At 40.3% G+C, this 16,869-nt stretch overlaps 1 protein-coding gene across 1 annotated transcript in view; it reads left to right on the top strand.

Annotated features, from left to right (window-relative positions):
- Positions 1–15,628, top strand: part of LOC135220573 (ATP-binding cassette sub-family F member 2-like) — a 74,000-nt gene extending 58,372 nt beyond the window's left edge. The window contains exons 9-10 of the mRNA XM_064257816.1: positions 13,575–13,823; positions 13,943–15,628. Coding sequence (XP_064113886.1) covers positions 13,575–13,823; positions 13,943–14,071 — 378 coding nt within the window. The 3' untranslated portion in view covers positions 14,072–15,628. The remainder of the gene's footprint in view (positions 1–13,574; positions 13,824–13,942) is intronic.
- Positions 15,629–16,869: the final 1,241 nt, after the last annotated feature.

Raw genomic sequence — 16,869 nt, 5'->3', positions numbered from 1 at the left:
GCAGAAGTTACAGGATATAGAGGAGAGAATGAATAAGAGAGGCAAAAAGAAAGTGTGATTCGCCTTCTTCGTCTTCTTCCTCTAGTTCGGCGTCATCGCTAAGTCCGATAACGTCACGGCGAGCGCCAGTAGTCAAGCGTTGGAGGAGGATTCGGGAGTTCCTAGCGGATCCTCGGGCCAAGAGGAGAAGAATCAATTCTTCCTCTTCTTCGGACGAAGACTGTCTTTTCCAAGTCAGCAAGAAGGTCGGAAAATCAGTGGCTATTAAGCACAAGGTTGCCAGACGAAGCCGTTCGCAAGAGTCCGAACAAGCGAGAGAGGTGACGGACCGGCGAGCTAGCGGCCGAGGCGGAGTTGCCAGTTCGGATCGCAAAAACTGCGATACCTCTGGTAAAATCGACGTTGGCGGCGAAAGGTGCAGCAGAGGATGGAATGCAGGTCCCAGTTTTCGCCCGTTAAGGCCGTTCAAAAATACGTACGAAGGACGATAAGGCTCCTATTAAAAGTACGAAAAAATAGAGAGTTGGCAACCTCGGCGGATACGTTCGTGGAAGGCAGTGTCCGTCTGGATAGAAGGCCGAGGCCCGGGCCTCCGCCGACCGCTCTAAAACGATGCCCAATGCTAATAAAGGCACTAACTTACCTCTGTCTTAAGGGAGCCTTCATCTTGGAGATCTAGACCGAGATTCTCGCTCTAGATCCGTGAGCAGAGAAAGAGTGAGACGTTCTCGTTCCCCTGCTGACTATCTGGGATCGAGCCAACAGCGGCCAGCAAAGATCAAAGAGGCCGCGGCCGTAGGGGCAGGCGGCCGTGGAATTCCGGGCCGTCTGTCAGAAGATAGAGGCGAGACAACATCTCTCGTGACGGAGAGTGGTACACTACAGCCGGAGGAAGGAGAGAAAACCAAGAGTTTCTGGCCTCGTATGCAGAGGTTATTGATTTGATTCGTCAATTCAATAGCCTTTCGGAGAAGACAGAAACACCGGCCAGTATGCTTCCTCCTGGAATTGACATGGCGTTTGGACTAAAGAGGGATACCAAGGTGTCGTATTGAATTGCCTTGTTCGAGTCATGCGGAATCGGTCTTGCAACACGTAAACGCAAAGATTGCAGGGAGGGATAATTCCTTAAGATCTAATAGATCATTTAAATTTATTCCCCCTCCAATGATAAAGCAAAGGAAATATTATACGACACCGAAGGTCCCTTTGCTGTCTAGACAAATGAACCCTAATGTTGTAAGGTTAAGGCCTGGATTAACCTTGGATCAGGTTAAAATGGAGTGCCCCTCGATGACGTACCAAGAGGCTGCCACGTTAGAAGCAACAGCTTCTTCTGTCTTTCAGGCTGCGTCCTGGTTAGACCTTTGGTCAACAGCAGTGGCGAAAATTGCATCCTCGGAAGCAACAAGGAAAGTAGTGGATGAACCATTGTTCATTAGATTACTACAGTCAGGGTCCAAGGCGATTGCGTACCTGACAAAAGTAAGTGCCAATGTTTGGGCAAATATCCTGCTAATTGAGGAGAGTGCAGCATTGGCTAGACAAGCCGCAATGTGGATTTGATTCCCTGTTAGCAATGAGGAATGGGGATATCTTGGAATCGCAACTACTGTTGCCAGAGGTCATACTGGAAGAAGCGATAGATAGAAGAAGGATGGACACTAACGATAGGTTGGTGCAACAGGCATGTTAGGAAAACCTCTAACAGTCAACTATTCCTTTGGAGGGAAGACAACAGCAAGTGTCTCGAAAGAAACCAGTGAGACATAGCATCCCTAATAGAGTCACAAGACCCTCTTCCCCAAAGAGGAGAACGCATCGGCCCTTTCACAATAGAAACAACAGAGGAAGGGGCAATAGAGGAAGGGGGAGAGGCTCAAGAAGATAGGATGGGCGCCTCCCATCACTCGGCCACACCAGTGGGGGGTTGCCTGGCAAATCACTGGAAGGTGTGGCAGGAACTAGGGGCGGAGCAGTGGGTGGTGGATGTTCTCAGGATCGGGTATTTGATTCCGTTCGAGGTAACCCCGCCCCTGACAGATCAACCATTACCCCACGTCACTTAGTATGCCCACAAATCTCAGAAGGCCACTATTCTGCAGGACGAAGTGAAGAAGATGATGGAAAAAGGAGCTGTGCAACAAGTATGCAGTCCGACAAAAGGCTTTTACAGCAGGATTTTCCTGGTACCCAAAGCCAACGGGGAGTGGAAGACAGTAATAGACCTGTCAACGCTGAATCTGTTTATAAGGAAAACCAGTTTCAAGATGGAAACTCCGAAAATGGTTCTACAAGCAGTCAGAATCGGAGACTTTATGCTGACATCGATCTAAAGGACGCATACTTTCAGATACCAGTCCATCAGTCTTCAAGGAAATTTCTCCGCTTCAGTCTTGCCAGGGAAAGCTTTCGAGTTCAAGGTCCTGTGCTTCGGATTGACAACGTCTCCTCAAGTTTTTACAAGAGTGTTCACCCTCGTGTCGGTCGTGGGCGCACGCTCAGGGGATCAGGCTGATAAGATATCTGGACGATTGGCTGGTGATAGCAAAGTCCAGGGAGAAATTACTCAGGGACAGGGCGGCCCTCTTCAGCTTTGTCACAGCCTAGGTATTGTGGTGAATCAGCAGAAGTCGCAGCTGGATCCAAGTCAACATTTGGAATATCTGGGAATGGTGATAGACACAACACAAGCCAAAGTATTCCCGACAGACCAAAGAGTACAGAAATGCAAACAAGTGGTGAATGCCTTTCTGGGAAAGCAGACACAGCCAGCAAGACAGTGGCAGGTGGTGCTGGGAATCCTAACCTCCCTGGAGAAGCTAGTACCACAAGGAAGGCTACACCTTCGGTCCCTACAATGGAGGATGAAGGAGTTTTGGTCACCAACAGTAGATCACCCGTACGAGCAAAAAATTTTTTTCCCCTTGTCGGCAGAAGTGAGGAAAGACTTGCTGTGGTGGTGGGTGGACGACGACAATCTGACAGTGGGTGTCCCCCTTCAACAATCCTCCCCAGACCTCTTGCTGTTCTCGGATGCGTCACTAGAAGGCTGGGGAGCCCATATGGAGGAGTTGATGGTGTCAGCAAAATGGAGTTGCAAGGACAGAGAACTCCATATAAACGTGCTGGAGTTGAAAGCAGCTTCCTGGCTCTACAAGAATTCAGGGAGAGAGTAAAGGGACACTCGGTGGTATTGATGTCAGACAACACCACAGTAGTAGCTTATATAAACAAGCAAGGAGGCCTAGTTTCTCGGCAGTTACATGTGATGACAGTTCAACTTCACCAGTGGGCTATAGAGAACCTGGTAGACATCAAGGCCAGGTATATTCCGGGAAAAAGAAACATAGTGGCCGACAAGTTGAGCCGCAGGGATCAGATTCTGGGAACGGAGTGGTCCCTACACCAACAGGTAGTGGACAGGATGCTCATGTTGTGGGAAGGACCGATCATAGACCTATTCGCAACCAGGTACAACAAAAAGTTGGAAGTGTATTGTTCAGTAGTCCCGGACGCAGAGGCAGCAGCAGAAGATGCGCTACAACACCCCTGGGACAATCTGGACGTGTACGCATTTCCTCCATTTTGTCTAATCCGTCAGGTTCTGAACAGGGTAATTCTGGCGGTCTCAGAACCTCAAGATGACCCTGGTAGCCCCGTTATGGCCGAAAGAGATGTGGTTTCCAGACCTACTGGAACTCCTAGTAGATGTGCCAAGAGAGTTACCTCCATGGAGCAACCTTCTGTGTCAGCCTCACGTGGAGAGGTACCACCAGTCGGTGAAGTCCCTATCGCTTCACGGGTGGAGACTGTCAAGTATCTCCTCCGAGAGCGAGGGTTTTCGTACCAGAAAGAACAGAAGCAACTCAGATGGCGATGGTAATATCAGAAAATCATCTGCGACAGTATACCAAGGGAAGTGGTCAGCATACTGTGATTGGTTTACAGACTTTCTGATATATCTCAGAACAGAAAAACATATGTCTGTATCTGCAGTGAAGGGGTACAGGGCTGCTCTAGCCTCAGTCTTACGAATGAAAGGAGTGGACATATCGTCTTCATGGAAGTTGGCCATGCTGATGAGGAGCTTTGAACAGTCATGCCCACCAAAGGAGCTAAAAGCCCCAGATTGGGATCTGACCAAGGTACTGAGTAGTCTGACAAAACCCCCTTACGAACCGCTAAGGCAGTCCACGGATAGGAGCCTGACCCTGAAGACAGTCTTCTTATTGGCCCTGGCTTCAACCAAAAGGGTGGGGGAGCTACATGGCCTCTCATATCTCATAAAGCACTCGAGAGGTTGGTTGGAGATCAATGGTGTGTGAGTTTGTCCCCAGAATTCGTGGCAAAGACCCAAAATCCAACAATAGTAGACGGCAGATTCGACTCCTTTACCATACCTTCCTTGGCAGACTTTGTAGACAACGACAAAGCTGAAATGCTCCTGTGCCCCGTCAGGGCACTAAGGAGTACTTAAGAGAACAAGGCACCTCAGGCCGGGGTGCCAGAGGTTGTTCGTAAGTACAGGCCAGAAACAAGAAGGAAGTGTCCAAGAATACATTATCATTTTGGCTAAGGGAGACAATCAGAATGCTTATACTGCAGAAGACAGAGGGTCAGATAGCCAGGTGGGAGCTAGAGCTCATGACATCAGGGGTGTGAGTGCTTCCCTGGCATTTAAGAACATGTCTGGTGGATAAAAATTCTGAAAGCTGGCGTGTGGAAGCGCCAAACAACTTTCACCTCATTTTATTTGAAAGATGTTGCCCATAGATCCTTGGACACCTTTTCCTTGGGTCCAGTGGTGGCGGCCCAACAAGTGATATAGTTCATCCAGTGCCCCTGGCGGGTCAGTTTGCGTCTAGTCTAAGATGAAGGTATGAAAGTAGAATGAATGGGATGACTGGTCTTTTTTCTTTACTACTTTCTACTCCTTTAACTACGGGCAATATGAAGGAGAGTACCGTCATGTGCTGGAACGGACTAGATGCAGGTGAGATGGTCAGCCATACTGTGAAGCTATCTTAGCTGATGATATACTTTTCAGTAGCAACACACCCCTCTGGATAATAAGGAAAGAGGGGTGAAGGTGGATCCAGTCGCAAGGGACAAGAGTAAACAGTAGAATGGTATCTACACCCAGTGGGAGGAAACCAATAGATCCGCTTATATCTTTGGTCCTAGGTTCATTGTCCATTCTCTAGAATTTCCCTATATATTCGGAAATGGATAAGGTGGCAAACTTCCAGTCAGTTGTAGAGACTTACCTCCCTCCAATAGTAAGTCTATCCTAATGTTAAGACCGAAGGTTTGTTTCGTGTATGAACAAATACCAAATTTGTAAACAGTAATTTCCTCTGTGCATATATTTGCTAATATAAGGAATTTGGTTAAAAATATTTGATTGTTCATATTTAGAATGCAAACCAATCTTTATTTTAATGAAGATTTCTCTCTTCACTTGTACTCACTGCCTAGTTAAAACTTATTTCTCTGCTTTTTGTACGTATGGCAGTGTTATTTTTTTTTTTTTTTTTTTTGTTTTTTTTTTTTTTTTAATAACGAAGGTGCCTGGGGATGTGAATTGAGTGTAAAGTACTTTATGTATTTTGTGTCTGTCGATACCTACAATATTGTCTTGATCTTCCCTGTGAAGAGTGTTCTAGTTGGCCTCTATTCAATTGGAAAAAGTTTGGGAAGAAAAGAAGGAAGACTAAATAGGATTCCTCAGTGTTTTCAAAGGGAATAATCCCCCTTTGGTGTCTATGAATTTTTCTGTGTGTGTGACATGCACATACACATGAGGGTGAACTAAGGGTGCTTATTTGCAAGAAGTTGGGTGATCAACACATGCTCTCTTCTAGTGATGAGTTGGGTGCAAGTGGAGAACTCCTAAGGTGAGACCATGAAGTGTGCTTGTCTGCTTGGTACTCTGGGAACTTTTTTTATTTTCTTTCTTTCTTAGAATCTCTGCTGTTGCTGCACACACTAGGGAGCATCTGTGTGCGCTGGCTGGCGACCTGTGTAAACCACCAGTTGACCACCTTAAGTATTTTGTGTTTCTCACTAAAATATTTTGCGTTTCTCATCTCGACCAGTTCTGCACTATAGAGGATGGTAAAACGGGTAAAGAGTAAGGTGATGGAATACTAGCACACTTTTCTCTCCTCTCCTTTCCTGGCTTCCTTCTTCCCTTTCTTTCTGTAGCTGGAAGAAGTCTAAGAAGCTCTTTCACAAGAGGTCCTAGTGAACTTTTCAGTGAGTGTCATCCCTCTTTAGGGTTGGTGGCTGTGTTTGCTCACTTGTGGGTTTGATGTGAACTGTAGGTGTGGTTGACACGAAGGTTTCCGAGTTGGCTCAGGATCTGTACTTCCTGTGCCTTCTTGAATAGGAGAACTGCTCCAGGTTCTCACTCCAGAACTTTGTTGATTATGCAAATTGGTCAGTGCTACTCATTCATTTGATACAAGTGTAGATGGCATTCATGTAAAATAGGTTGCTATCACACTGTACCTAAGGGTATTTTGATGATCTGCATGCAGATTATGCAGCAATTTTTGGGGGGATTCTGGATTTATCCTGAACCGACAATAGCATTTGTGCATGCTATCCCTTGGTCTCAACTAGTTGTGGTTTTTGCAGTTCATAGGGAGATGTATACCCACAGAAGGGATGACTATTTTTTGGAACCTTGTTCTATTCATGGGTTTTCTTCAGTTTGTGGCTTGTTACTATATCTTCAGAAGTGATTGAGCTCATGTTCCTGAGCGCGATAACAGGCTGACTGAGATGTCATTTTCTCTCAGAAGAGGATTCTCCTTGTGCTCCTCAGAACTAGCAGGCTGACTTAGAATGAACTTGTGAGCAAAATGGTTCTAAGAGATGCCCCATGAACTGATCTCGTCCAGTGAACTCCCCTGCAGTTGGCTGTCAGTATACAGGCTGAGAAACAACCTTCCATGTAAGGATTGTGTCATGATGGTAATAGAATTATTAGAAACCATTTTCAGAGCAATATTAATTTTACATTTTCATTTGTGGAATTATTTTTCAAAACTTATTTAGTTACACATTTTCATTTATAAAAGAAATCATTGGCCTGCATTTACTGTAAATAAATCATGTGCATTGTAACCAAAACTCAAATAAAGACTTTTTCACTTCTGAAATTAAGCAGTGGGTTGCATTTACAGAAAATAAATTTTGTGCATTGCAATCAGAACACAAATTACACTTTTTCACTTAAGAAATTAAGCACTGGCCTGCATTTACTGTAAAAAAAAATCATGTGCATTGTAATCAAAATTCAAATTAGACTTTTTCACTTTTGAAATTAAGCAGTAGCCTGCGTTTACAGAAAATAAATTTTGTGCATTGTAATCAGAACTTGAAATGCACTTTTTCACTTATGAAATTAGCACTGGACTGCATTTACTGTAAATAAATTGTGCATTGTAATCAGAACTCATATTACAATTTTTCACTTATGAAATTAAGCACTGGCCTGCATTTACTGTTAAATAAATTTTGTGCATTGTAATCAAAACTTAATTACACTTTTTCACTTATGAAATTAATAACTGGCCTGCATTTACAGTAAAAAAAAATGTGCATTGTTATCAAAACTCAAAATGTACACTTTCACTTTTGAAATTAGGCGCTGGCCTATAATTACAGTAAATAAATTTTGTTCATTTTAATCAAAACTCAAATTACACTTTTTCACTTATGAAATTAACCACTGGCCTGCATTTTCTGTAAATAAATTGTGCATTTTAATCAAAACTCAAATTACACTTTTCCACTTTATGAAATTATGCACTGGCATTCAGTTACAGTAAATTTTGTGCATTGTAAGATTTTTCATTTTTTAAATCCGTTTTTGAAGATGTCTTTGGCATGGCCCCCGTCAGAACTGCCCATGGCCCACAGGTTTTTGAAAACCACTGTTGTAGCCGGTGATATAGTTCCACCTCTGGTTGAACATGCTTGCTAACTGCTGTTGCTGGTGTCTCATCTGAGGCTGAGAGTTAATGTTTTGGAGGTGGCTGGTGTTATAAGGAAAGGTGTTGGCTCTCCTCTCACCTTAGATAATGCAAACTTATGGGTAAATTTTGCCAAGAGAGACGTGACTTGGTGTCTCCTCTCTAATCTTGATAAGTTTAGAATGAAGGGTCTTTTGTCAAAGGAATCTAGTGTGGGGAACCTCCTTACTCCTTAAGGGACACACCATTGCCATAAGGCCCCATTATAAATTAGTGCTTTGTTCTATCTTATGATTGGAGGGATTCACATAAAAAAAAAAAAAAAAAATTTTTACCACTTATTATACAACTAGTACCAATGAAATACAGGCGAAGAAATAAAAATTCTTGACTGCTAAGTTCGTACATTTTGGCAAAAAAATAAAAAATAAAAAAAAATAAAAAATAAAAAATGCACTCATAAATAATTTCCCACACTTGGAATTTTGTCTTGTATAAGAAATATTCCCAGAAATTTAGGATATAATCAAATAACTATAACTGAGCTCTCTTGATTTATGTTGCCTACAATTTACGTAAGTATTTTACAACAAATATAGCTCGCCAACGGCTATACCACCTTGAATAGCGACTCAGTGGTGTGATCGATATGGTCTTGGCCTGCCACTTCGGTGGCCGTGAGTTCTATTCTCAGGCATTCCATTGAGGTGTGAAAGATTTGTATTTCTGATTTCTGGTGATGGAAGTTCACTCTCGACGTGGTTTGGAAGTCACGTAAAGCCGTTGGTCCCATTGCTGAATAACCACTGGTTCCATGCAACGTAAAAACACCACACAAACAAACAAACAAATATACTCAGAATTTTTTTATTGATTTTATTCTTATCTGTTATGGCATTGTGTGAGCTATAATTATAATTTTACAAAATAAGATAAAATTAATTAGAAAAACATGTATAGCCTGGTAAAATATACGATTGTCTTGTGTAAGAGAGCCCCACAAGAGGTTTGGCTAACCTCAAAGTTTGCCTGGTCTGAGGTGCTGCATATTTTGTTTGTAGCCCAGCTCTTAAGGTTAAGTTAAGTTTATCTTAGTTTTACCAGACCACTGAGCTGATTAACAGCTCTCCTAGGGCTGGCCCAAAGCATTAGATAATTTTACGTGGCTAGGAACCAATTGGTGACTTAGCAACAAGACCTACAGCTTATCATGGGATCTGAAACACATTGAGAAATTAATTTATATCGCCAGAAACAAATTCTTCTGATTCCTTGTTGGTAGAGTGGGGAATCAAACCCGGACCCTAAGATTGGTTGTCAAGCACGTAACCAATTCGTTCAACGAGGACCTCCGGCTCTTAAGGGTTAAAATAGTTGTGTTAAAGGGTAAGAAATGGTCTGATCTTATAGACTTTCTAATTCACTTAGCAGTCGCCTTCAAACACTCTGGGACTATGAAGATGAAGCCTTTTGTGCCTGGTGTCAGGAACTACCTCCCCTTTGTGGGACTAAGGCAAGGAACCCAGGCTACTTTTTCTAAAATGAGTCTTTGCAACCTTGTGCAACTCTCTCTCTCTCTCTCTCTCTCTCTCTCTCTCTCTCCTCTCTCTCTACTAGGAAGAGAGGTAAGGAGGAGAAGGAATGGAAAATGCATGGGGTTGGCATTCCCTTTCACAGCTGCCAACAGTAGAGGCATGCCTGTCAGATGGAAGAACATGGTCTGTATTGTATTCCTTAGGAAGGGCAGCTTCATGTTTCTAGTTGATCTGAAAGACATGTGTCTAGTTGATCTGAAAGACATGTTCTTTCAGTACCTGACCATCAGTCCTGGAATAGGACTGTTTACATGTTCAAAGCTCTGTGCTTCCGATTGGTGACAACAACTCTAGTATTCACTGAAGTGTTCACCTTGTTGGCTCGTGCCTATTTAAAGTACACCAGTTAACTACACTCCTGGACAGGTGGCTAGTTCTGGTGGCCTCAGAGGCATAGTGGTTCCAGAAAAGGGACCATCCCCTCTTTATTTTGCCACAAAGGGGGACTTGTGATAAACAGAGAAATTGAAATTATGCACAAACAGCAGGCAAAGTAACCTGGGTATGATTTTAGAGAGATCAGTAGCAAGTCTTTCCTTCGGATTCACCTTGTGTTAGCAGGCTTGGATAGGTTTCAGTGCAGTTCTCATCTCAACAGGAATAACAAGCTCAGCTTTGGAAAGGTCATCTGTTATCTTTGGAGAAATGTAGCCAAATGTGGAGAAATGTAGCCAAATGTGGAACTAGATCTGCATTTGCTTCATTGGCAACTGAAGTGGTATTAGCCAGCAACACTCCCTCCCAGGTCATGCACTTTGGAAGGAAGATTGTGATTTGTGAATTGATGACTGAAACTTCCTTGTTGAAGTAATCTTGAATTTCCCTCCTCTGGAGGTGCTTCTTTACTGATAAATTGAGGGAATGTTGAAGTAATCTTGAATTCCCCTTCTCTTTAGGTGGTTCTGTTCTCTGATGCATTGAGGGAATTTTGTGGTGCAATCCTGATCAGGATGTTTGCTCTCAAGTGTGTAAATAGGGAGCCAACCTCATCTGCACATCTACATTTTGGGAGTGCAAGAGGTGCTGCTAGTACTCCCAGCATTTCAGGAATGTGTGGTGGGTCCTAATGTAAGTATTGAGTATCAGTAGCTTAACTGTAGTTACATGTGCCAGCAAGCAGGAGGATAAAACCTCCCTTTACCTCTTTTGATGTTGAAACAGATGCATGAGTAACACACCTTGCTTTGGAAGGTAATCCAGATCCCTAGATGCACTTGAATTACTCTGGATATTTATGCCTCTTTCATTTTAGTCTGATCCATTGAGTGATCAACCGAGTGTTGACTACCTCACAGCTTAGAATGTCCTTGATGGCTTTTTGTTGGCCATTTGCTAGATGACTTTCACATCTGTTGGCTCTTGCTGGAGGTGCCTATAGAGATTTCCCCCAAGACTAACTCTCCAGATACACAGTTGGAGGTTATCTAGCAGCTCCTGCAATAGAGGTTTTTCTTGCAGAACTGTACAGATGTCTAGATACCCCTGAAGATCCTTGTCTTACGTGTGTGTTGTAGGAGGAATCTCTGGTTAAGAGCCTTTGTTCAGCTGATCTGGACTTTCTCGTCTATCTTCGTTGAGAAAAGTTTGTTGCCATATGTGGTGAAAGGCTCTGCCTCAATCGAACTATTCAAATTGAGGTGCATGGAGTTCTCTGCTTTGAATTGTCTATGTTAATGAGGAGTTTTCTGCAGTCTTACCCTCCTGGGAGTTTTGACCCCAGAGTGGGACATTGTAGGGGCTTTTGATATGGACACAATTAGGGCAGTATGATGGGAAAAGATTTGGAGGTTATTAAATGAAACTCCTATGTTCCTTAGCCTAATTTATTTCCTTAATACTACAGAATGGAAATTTCATTTTTCTTATCACTATAATTCTTCAAAAAACTTATCCTCTTATACCAAACTTAGCTTATTGACACTACCATGAACCCCTGAAAAACCTAAACCAAATTCCTAACCCTAAATCTTTAGTGTTTCCTCCCCAACTATCAGGAGAACCTTAACCTAATTAAAGAACCCTAATCTAATTCTATAATCTAAATCTACGACCTCCTGTCTTAATACTATCAAAAGGGCCCTTTCCGACACTGAAGTTTTCCCCCTTTTTTTCATTGTTGAAGCTGCTTCAGGTTGGCTGTAAGCTTGCTCAGCATCAATCCATATTAATTTGTAGATATCCTACTTCCTACTGGGAAGATCAACCACTATTTTGTTTCTCCTGTAACTGCTGTCGAAGTTTAATTGCGGCAAGAGCTGTACCTTCAAGAGTTAGCATCATATAATCCACTATATATGTAAACTTTGGTACATTTTATTGTTCTGTCAACTGCTACAGCCACCATGTAGGCCCACAACAGCTCCAACACAGACTTTCTATCACAGTTCCTGTCATTAATGGAGGTATGTTTAGAAGAGTTGCACTTATCAAGTGTTTTTGTTTCTTCAATTGGGCAGCTTCGCATTCTCTCGCTATATATTTCACTCATGCTGTTTTCAACTACTACTCTTATTTGTCTTTGGTTCCTTTCTTTCTGTCAGTTCAGGTAGAAGAGGAGCTATTCCCTTTACTATGTAACGCTAGTCACTGCAATTTAAAAAAAAAAAAAAAAAAAATCAATTGCATTTATACCCTACATTTATATACAGACAAACTTAGGTGCTCTATGAGTCCTTGGGGCTTTGGGCAATCCTCATGTTATATTTTAGCTGCCTCAGCAATGGTCAGAGGTGCCTTTAAGGCAGATATAGAGAAGTTGGAAGTTTGAATAGGATATATACACCAAAAATCTCAAACTCTTAACAGTCTGGGATAACTCAAAGCAATGCAGACATCTGGTAATAACAAAAGCAGGTATGTTCTCGGGCAACTCCATCCCTTCGTTATATTTATACATTTTGTATCAAGAAGAAATGTTTTGACCAACAGGGTGATGATATCATTTATGTCTATTCAGTAGTGTTCCATTTAGAGAGACCCCCTTTGGACAAAAGCAATTATTATTGTGTTGATTCTGTAATTTTTTCGGGCGGGAACAATGTGTCAGCAGATTATATGCATTATGAATCTGACCCTTCCGACAGAATGGTCCCTGAATTATCATGTACCAAGTCTGTTGAAACTGCAGACCACTTGGTGGCAACTAAAAACAAGAGGTTGCCAGGTTACTATCTCCTCTTCCAAGATCCTCAGAAAGGGCAGTAGACTTAAGAAAAGTATTTTAGAGAATCGCAAAACGTTAGGGTAATGATATACATCTCCCACTACTCTCCCATTCTGGAAATATCTTCTGAACTGCATGCCATGCAGTTTTTAAAGTTTCCACATGCTTCTGATGAATGTTGATACTATCAACTCTCTTTTTTTTTAGTGTGGGTTTGTTTAGGAGTTTTTCGGAGTCTATCCTTAAGTATAGTATCGACTCAACCACTAAAATAAATCAAAAGCAATGGTTGGTGTATTGCCCCTGGAGTCTGTCTTGAGTCAGGCCTGCATATCTCTCTGTAGACAACTTATGTAAGCCATTTTCTTTATTTACTTGAAAAGCTATTGGGCCCAACCATTAAAGGGTATACTCATACTGTACAGAATTTAGAGCTTTTACTGTTTCAAAACAATTCCCACCTCCCCAGGATGGTCAAGATGCTCAATTTGACCACATAAAGTATTATGATATATTCTTTCATGTTGTGTAATGGCAGTTAGACTGTACTGTACTCTGATATATTAAAGCCTATTGTAGGTGATATTAATCATTGTGTGGGTTAGATTAAACTATGCTATGGCCAAATATGGTGTCAGTTATCATTTACCGTTTGGCCAATTAGTGCTTGAATAGGTTAGCCCCGATCTTTTAATTACTAAAGGCAAATATTCATAAGGTAGAATGGCAAAAATGGAGTCGTCTCTGTTGCACTGCATTGAATGCACCCTCCAAATTTCTTTAAAAATTTAATGGAAGTTTATGAAAATTTACATTTTTTCTCTTTAGGTTAGGAAATTGATTGGCCGATATGGTCTGACGGGAAAACAGCAGGTTTCCCCAATCAGGCAGTTAAGTGATGGCCAGAGATGTCGTGTTGTATTTGCCTGGTTGGCATACCAAGTTCCTCATCTTCTTCTGCTTGATGAACCTACCAATCACTTGGATATTGATACTATCGACAGTTTGGCTGAAGCTTTGAATGACTTTGAAGGAGGGCTTGTGCTGGTTTCTCACGATTTCCGGCTGATTTCACAGGTAAGGTGTCTCAACTATTACATTACTTTATGAATGTAGCATTTGAGTACTAATTGGTTATATTCCTATTACTTAGGAATTGCAGATTGAGCAACAATTTTAATTAATCTCCTGAACAGGTGGCAGAAGAAATATGGATTTGTGAAAACGAGACTGTGACCAAGTGGAATGGAGATATTCTTGATTATAAGGAAATGCTTAAGAAAAAAGTTATCAAGGATAATGAGAAGAGAAAGAAGATGTTTTAGGTAAATTTTCGTATAGTTTATTTTTATTTATACCAGGAAGATGGGAAAATGTGCCCTGTGAGTATTAGACAGATGTTGATATATGCCTTATGAATTTTTATGTAACAACTAATGTATAATCATCATTACTACAGTAGTACTTGGAATTATGTTGTTGTTTTATTGGAAATTTGACATCATCCCTCACTCAGAAGCCTTACATGAACATTCAAATTCTTTTGGGTAAGGTGCAAGGACATGGCTGTAAAATATCTTTCAAACTTGCCAGTAATTACATAGGTGTCCAAGTGTGGGAATTATTTGCTTGTGAGCTGAAAATTTTTTTCAACTTGGAGTTTCATGTACTACTTACATAAAAAAAGAGAAAAACTACCAGTGTAAGAGGAAGAAAATTATAGTAGGTGTAATAGATTACTTAAAATATGTAAAATTGTCTCCAAGATCTGTTAGGTGGTAGTGGTGGTTCAGAAAATCTCTTGATTGACTTGTTTAATGGATGGTGAACTGATGAAATCTTGCTTTTGATACCTGTCAGTGAACACCCGGATCAGTATAGTCCCAATTGTAATGAGACATAAAACTGTTATGTATAGTCTGAATTGTAATGAATAACTTGATTTTTCAAGTGGTCTGACTAATGAATTGCTACCTGAGAGGTTTTATTTTTAATTTTTCAGTGAACTGAACAAAATCTGTGATTTTAGACTTTATCTTGTATTTTATCCATGAATATGTGATATTGTGAATGGTAACATTATCTTGTTTGCTTGGATAGAAAGCAAGTTTACATCCGGGATTTAGGAAGCTGGTGCTCTGACAGCACTGTTAATGACTGCATGAGAACTAAGTATGTAAAGCTTTAACGTAACTGACCATTAATTTGCACAAAAGCAATGAGTGTTACAGTAACTGGGGGACTTGTTAGTAAGTAATTGTAGTGTTATGGTTACTGTATATTGTAGTGTTGCACATAACTGTATGTAAAAGTATCTTGTAGTGTATTTCTTGAATTTCCTTGTACCAAGGAAATACACATTAAAGTATCAGCTTAGTTCTCAAGGCACCAGACTCATTTCCTCTACTAGGGATATGGTGTTTGGTTGGTTTGTTGACTGGTAGCAGGAGTATGTGAAAACTTATGAATGGATTTTGATGCATCTGTGTGAATATTTATTGGCAGACCCAGTGTAGATTAAAATTTGGAGAGTTTTGCTTATATTTCCCCCCATAGGAACTTTGACTTACATGTCCACCAAAATCATACATGGAGAATCCTCTCCTAATGAATACATTAACCAAACAAAAGCAAATGTTTTCTTGCGGTGGTTGGCATTATCTCTATCATTACCATTACAACATAATTTTTACACCATGTAATAGAACCTTGAGCCAAAATAGACTAAACCAAATTTGTGCCGGATGGCTGTGTTGCATTTTCAAATGTTAAGGCCATTACTTTGGCAGAAGTTTATAGTTTTTATCTGCCCATTTCTAGTGGTATCCAGCTCATAGGTATAAAGTATGATAGAGAAAAAATAAAATCATAGTTACAGGTAATTAACTACTCATTTACCTTTAGAAAAAAATGTGATTTTTCTGTATTAAATCACAGATTCCATCATAACTTTTACATTAAATGGGCTTAAAGTGATTTTATTTTAAAATAACATGCAAGGATATGGTTTCTGCAATATTTTTTGGCCACTGTATCCTATTCCAAGGGTGATTGTAATTTTGGAAAATGTGATGGAAAACTAGCGTCATTTTTATAGGGAACTCTCTACCTCAGTGAAGGAAGGCAAAATAAATAAATAAATAAATAATATATATAGATATATATATATACACACACACATGCATACACATATCCATATATGCCTACATATATACATGTGTATGTATGTATATATATATATATATATATATATATATATATATAATATATATATATATATATATACAAAGGAAGTCCCCAAGTTATGACTGAGGTCTGTTCTTGTAATTTATTGCTTGTTTTGTGATTCACCATAAGTTGGAACCTTAATAATTGTAATATTTTTTCAGCTCAGGGCCATAGTCAGAGTAGAGACAATACAATACACACAATCTAGATACATGAGATAAAATTATAAATATGATAATTGGCAATAGGTACAGTAATTAACATGAAACATTTTATAAAAGTAAAAAAAAAAAAAGTAAAGTTCAGCATACCACCATTGGGATTGGTGTCATAACCAAGAAATTTTCAGGGTATGTCTGAACCAGATTTTTTATGAATATTTTTTTTAAGGTTAATAAGATCAGAATGGTGTAGGTCAAAGGAACCACCAATTAAGGGGATTTCCTGGGGTATTTCCTATAATATATATATATAGATATATAATTAAAATAAATAATAATATAATATTACATACACTATATAATAAATGAGCAGGTGCAAAGTATTTCTCCTAATTGCTATGGCAGTGATTGGTGTAGGTGTAGTTACAGTTTAATTGTAAATACGACGTTCAACTGCATTTATTCACTAGTGAAAAGATGCTAACACAAATGCTATCGGTTTGCTTGGAGTGCAGTTATTAAATCACTTGTTATTAATAGCTGTGACTTGAACTGTGTGTGTTAAATCTTTGTGTAATGAGTGGAAGGAGTACTAAAGTTAGACTACTATAGTTGCTGTAAATTGAGTTTCCCTAGTTTTCATTTACTTTTTTATTCTAACTCCTTGGAGTATGCATGTGTTATTTATATACAGCTTTATATATAAATAGATATATAATCTCAAAATTTGTTTC

The sequence above is a fragment of the Macrobrachium nipponense genome, chromosome 2 (genome assembly GCF_015104395.2).
Source record: "Macrobrachium nipponense isolate FS-2020 chromosome 2, ASM1510439v2, whole genome shotgun sequence".
Lineage (NCBI taxonomy): Eukaryota > Metazoa > Arthropoda > Malacostraca > Decapoda > Palaemonidae > Macrobrachium > Macrobrachium nipponense.
The sequence above is the reverse complement of the archived record's forward strand: the minus strand, read 5'-3'. Positions and strand labels throughout refer to the sequence as shown.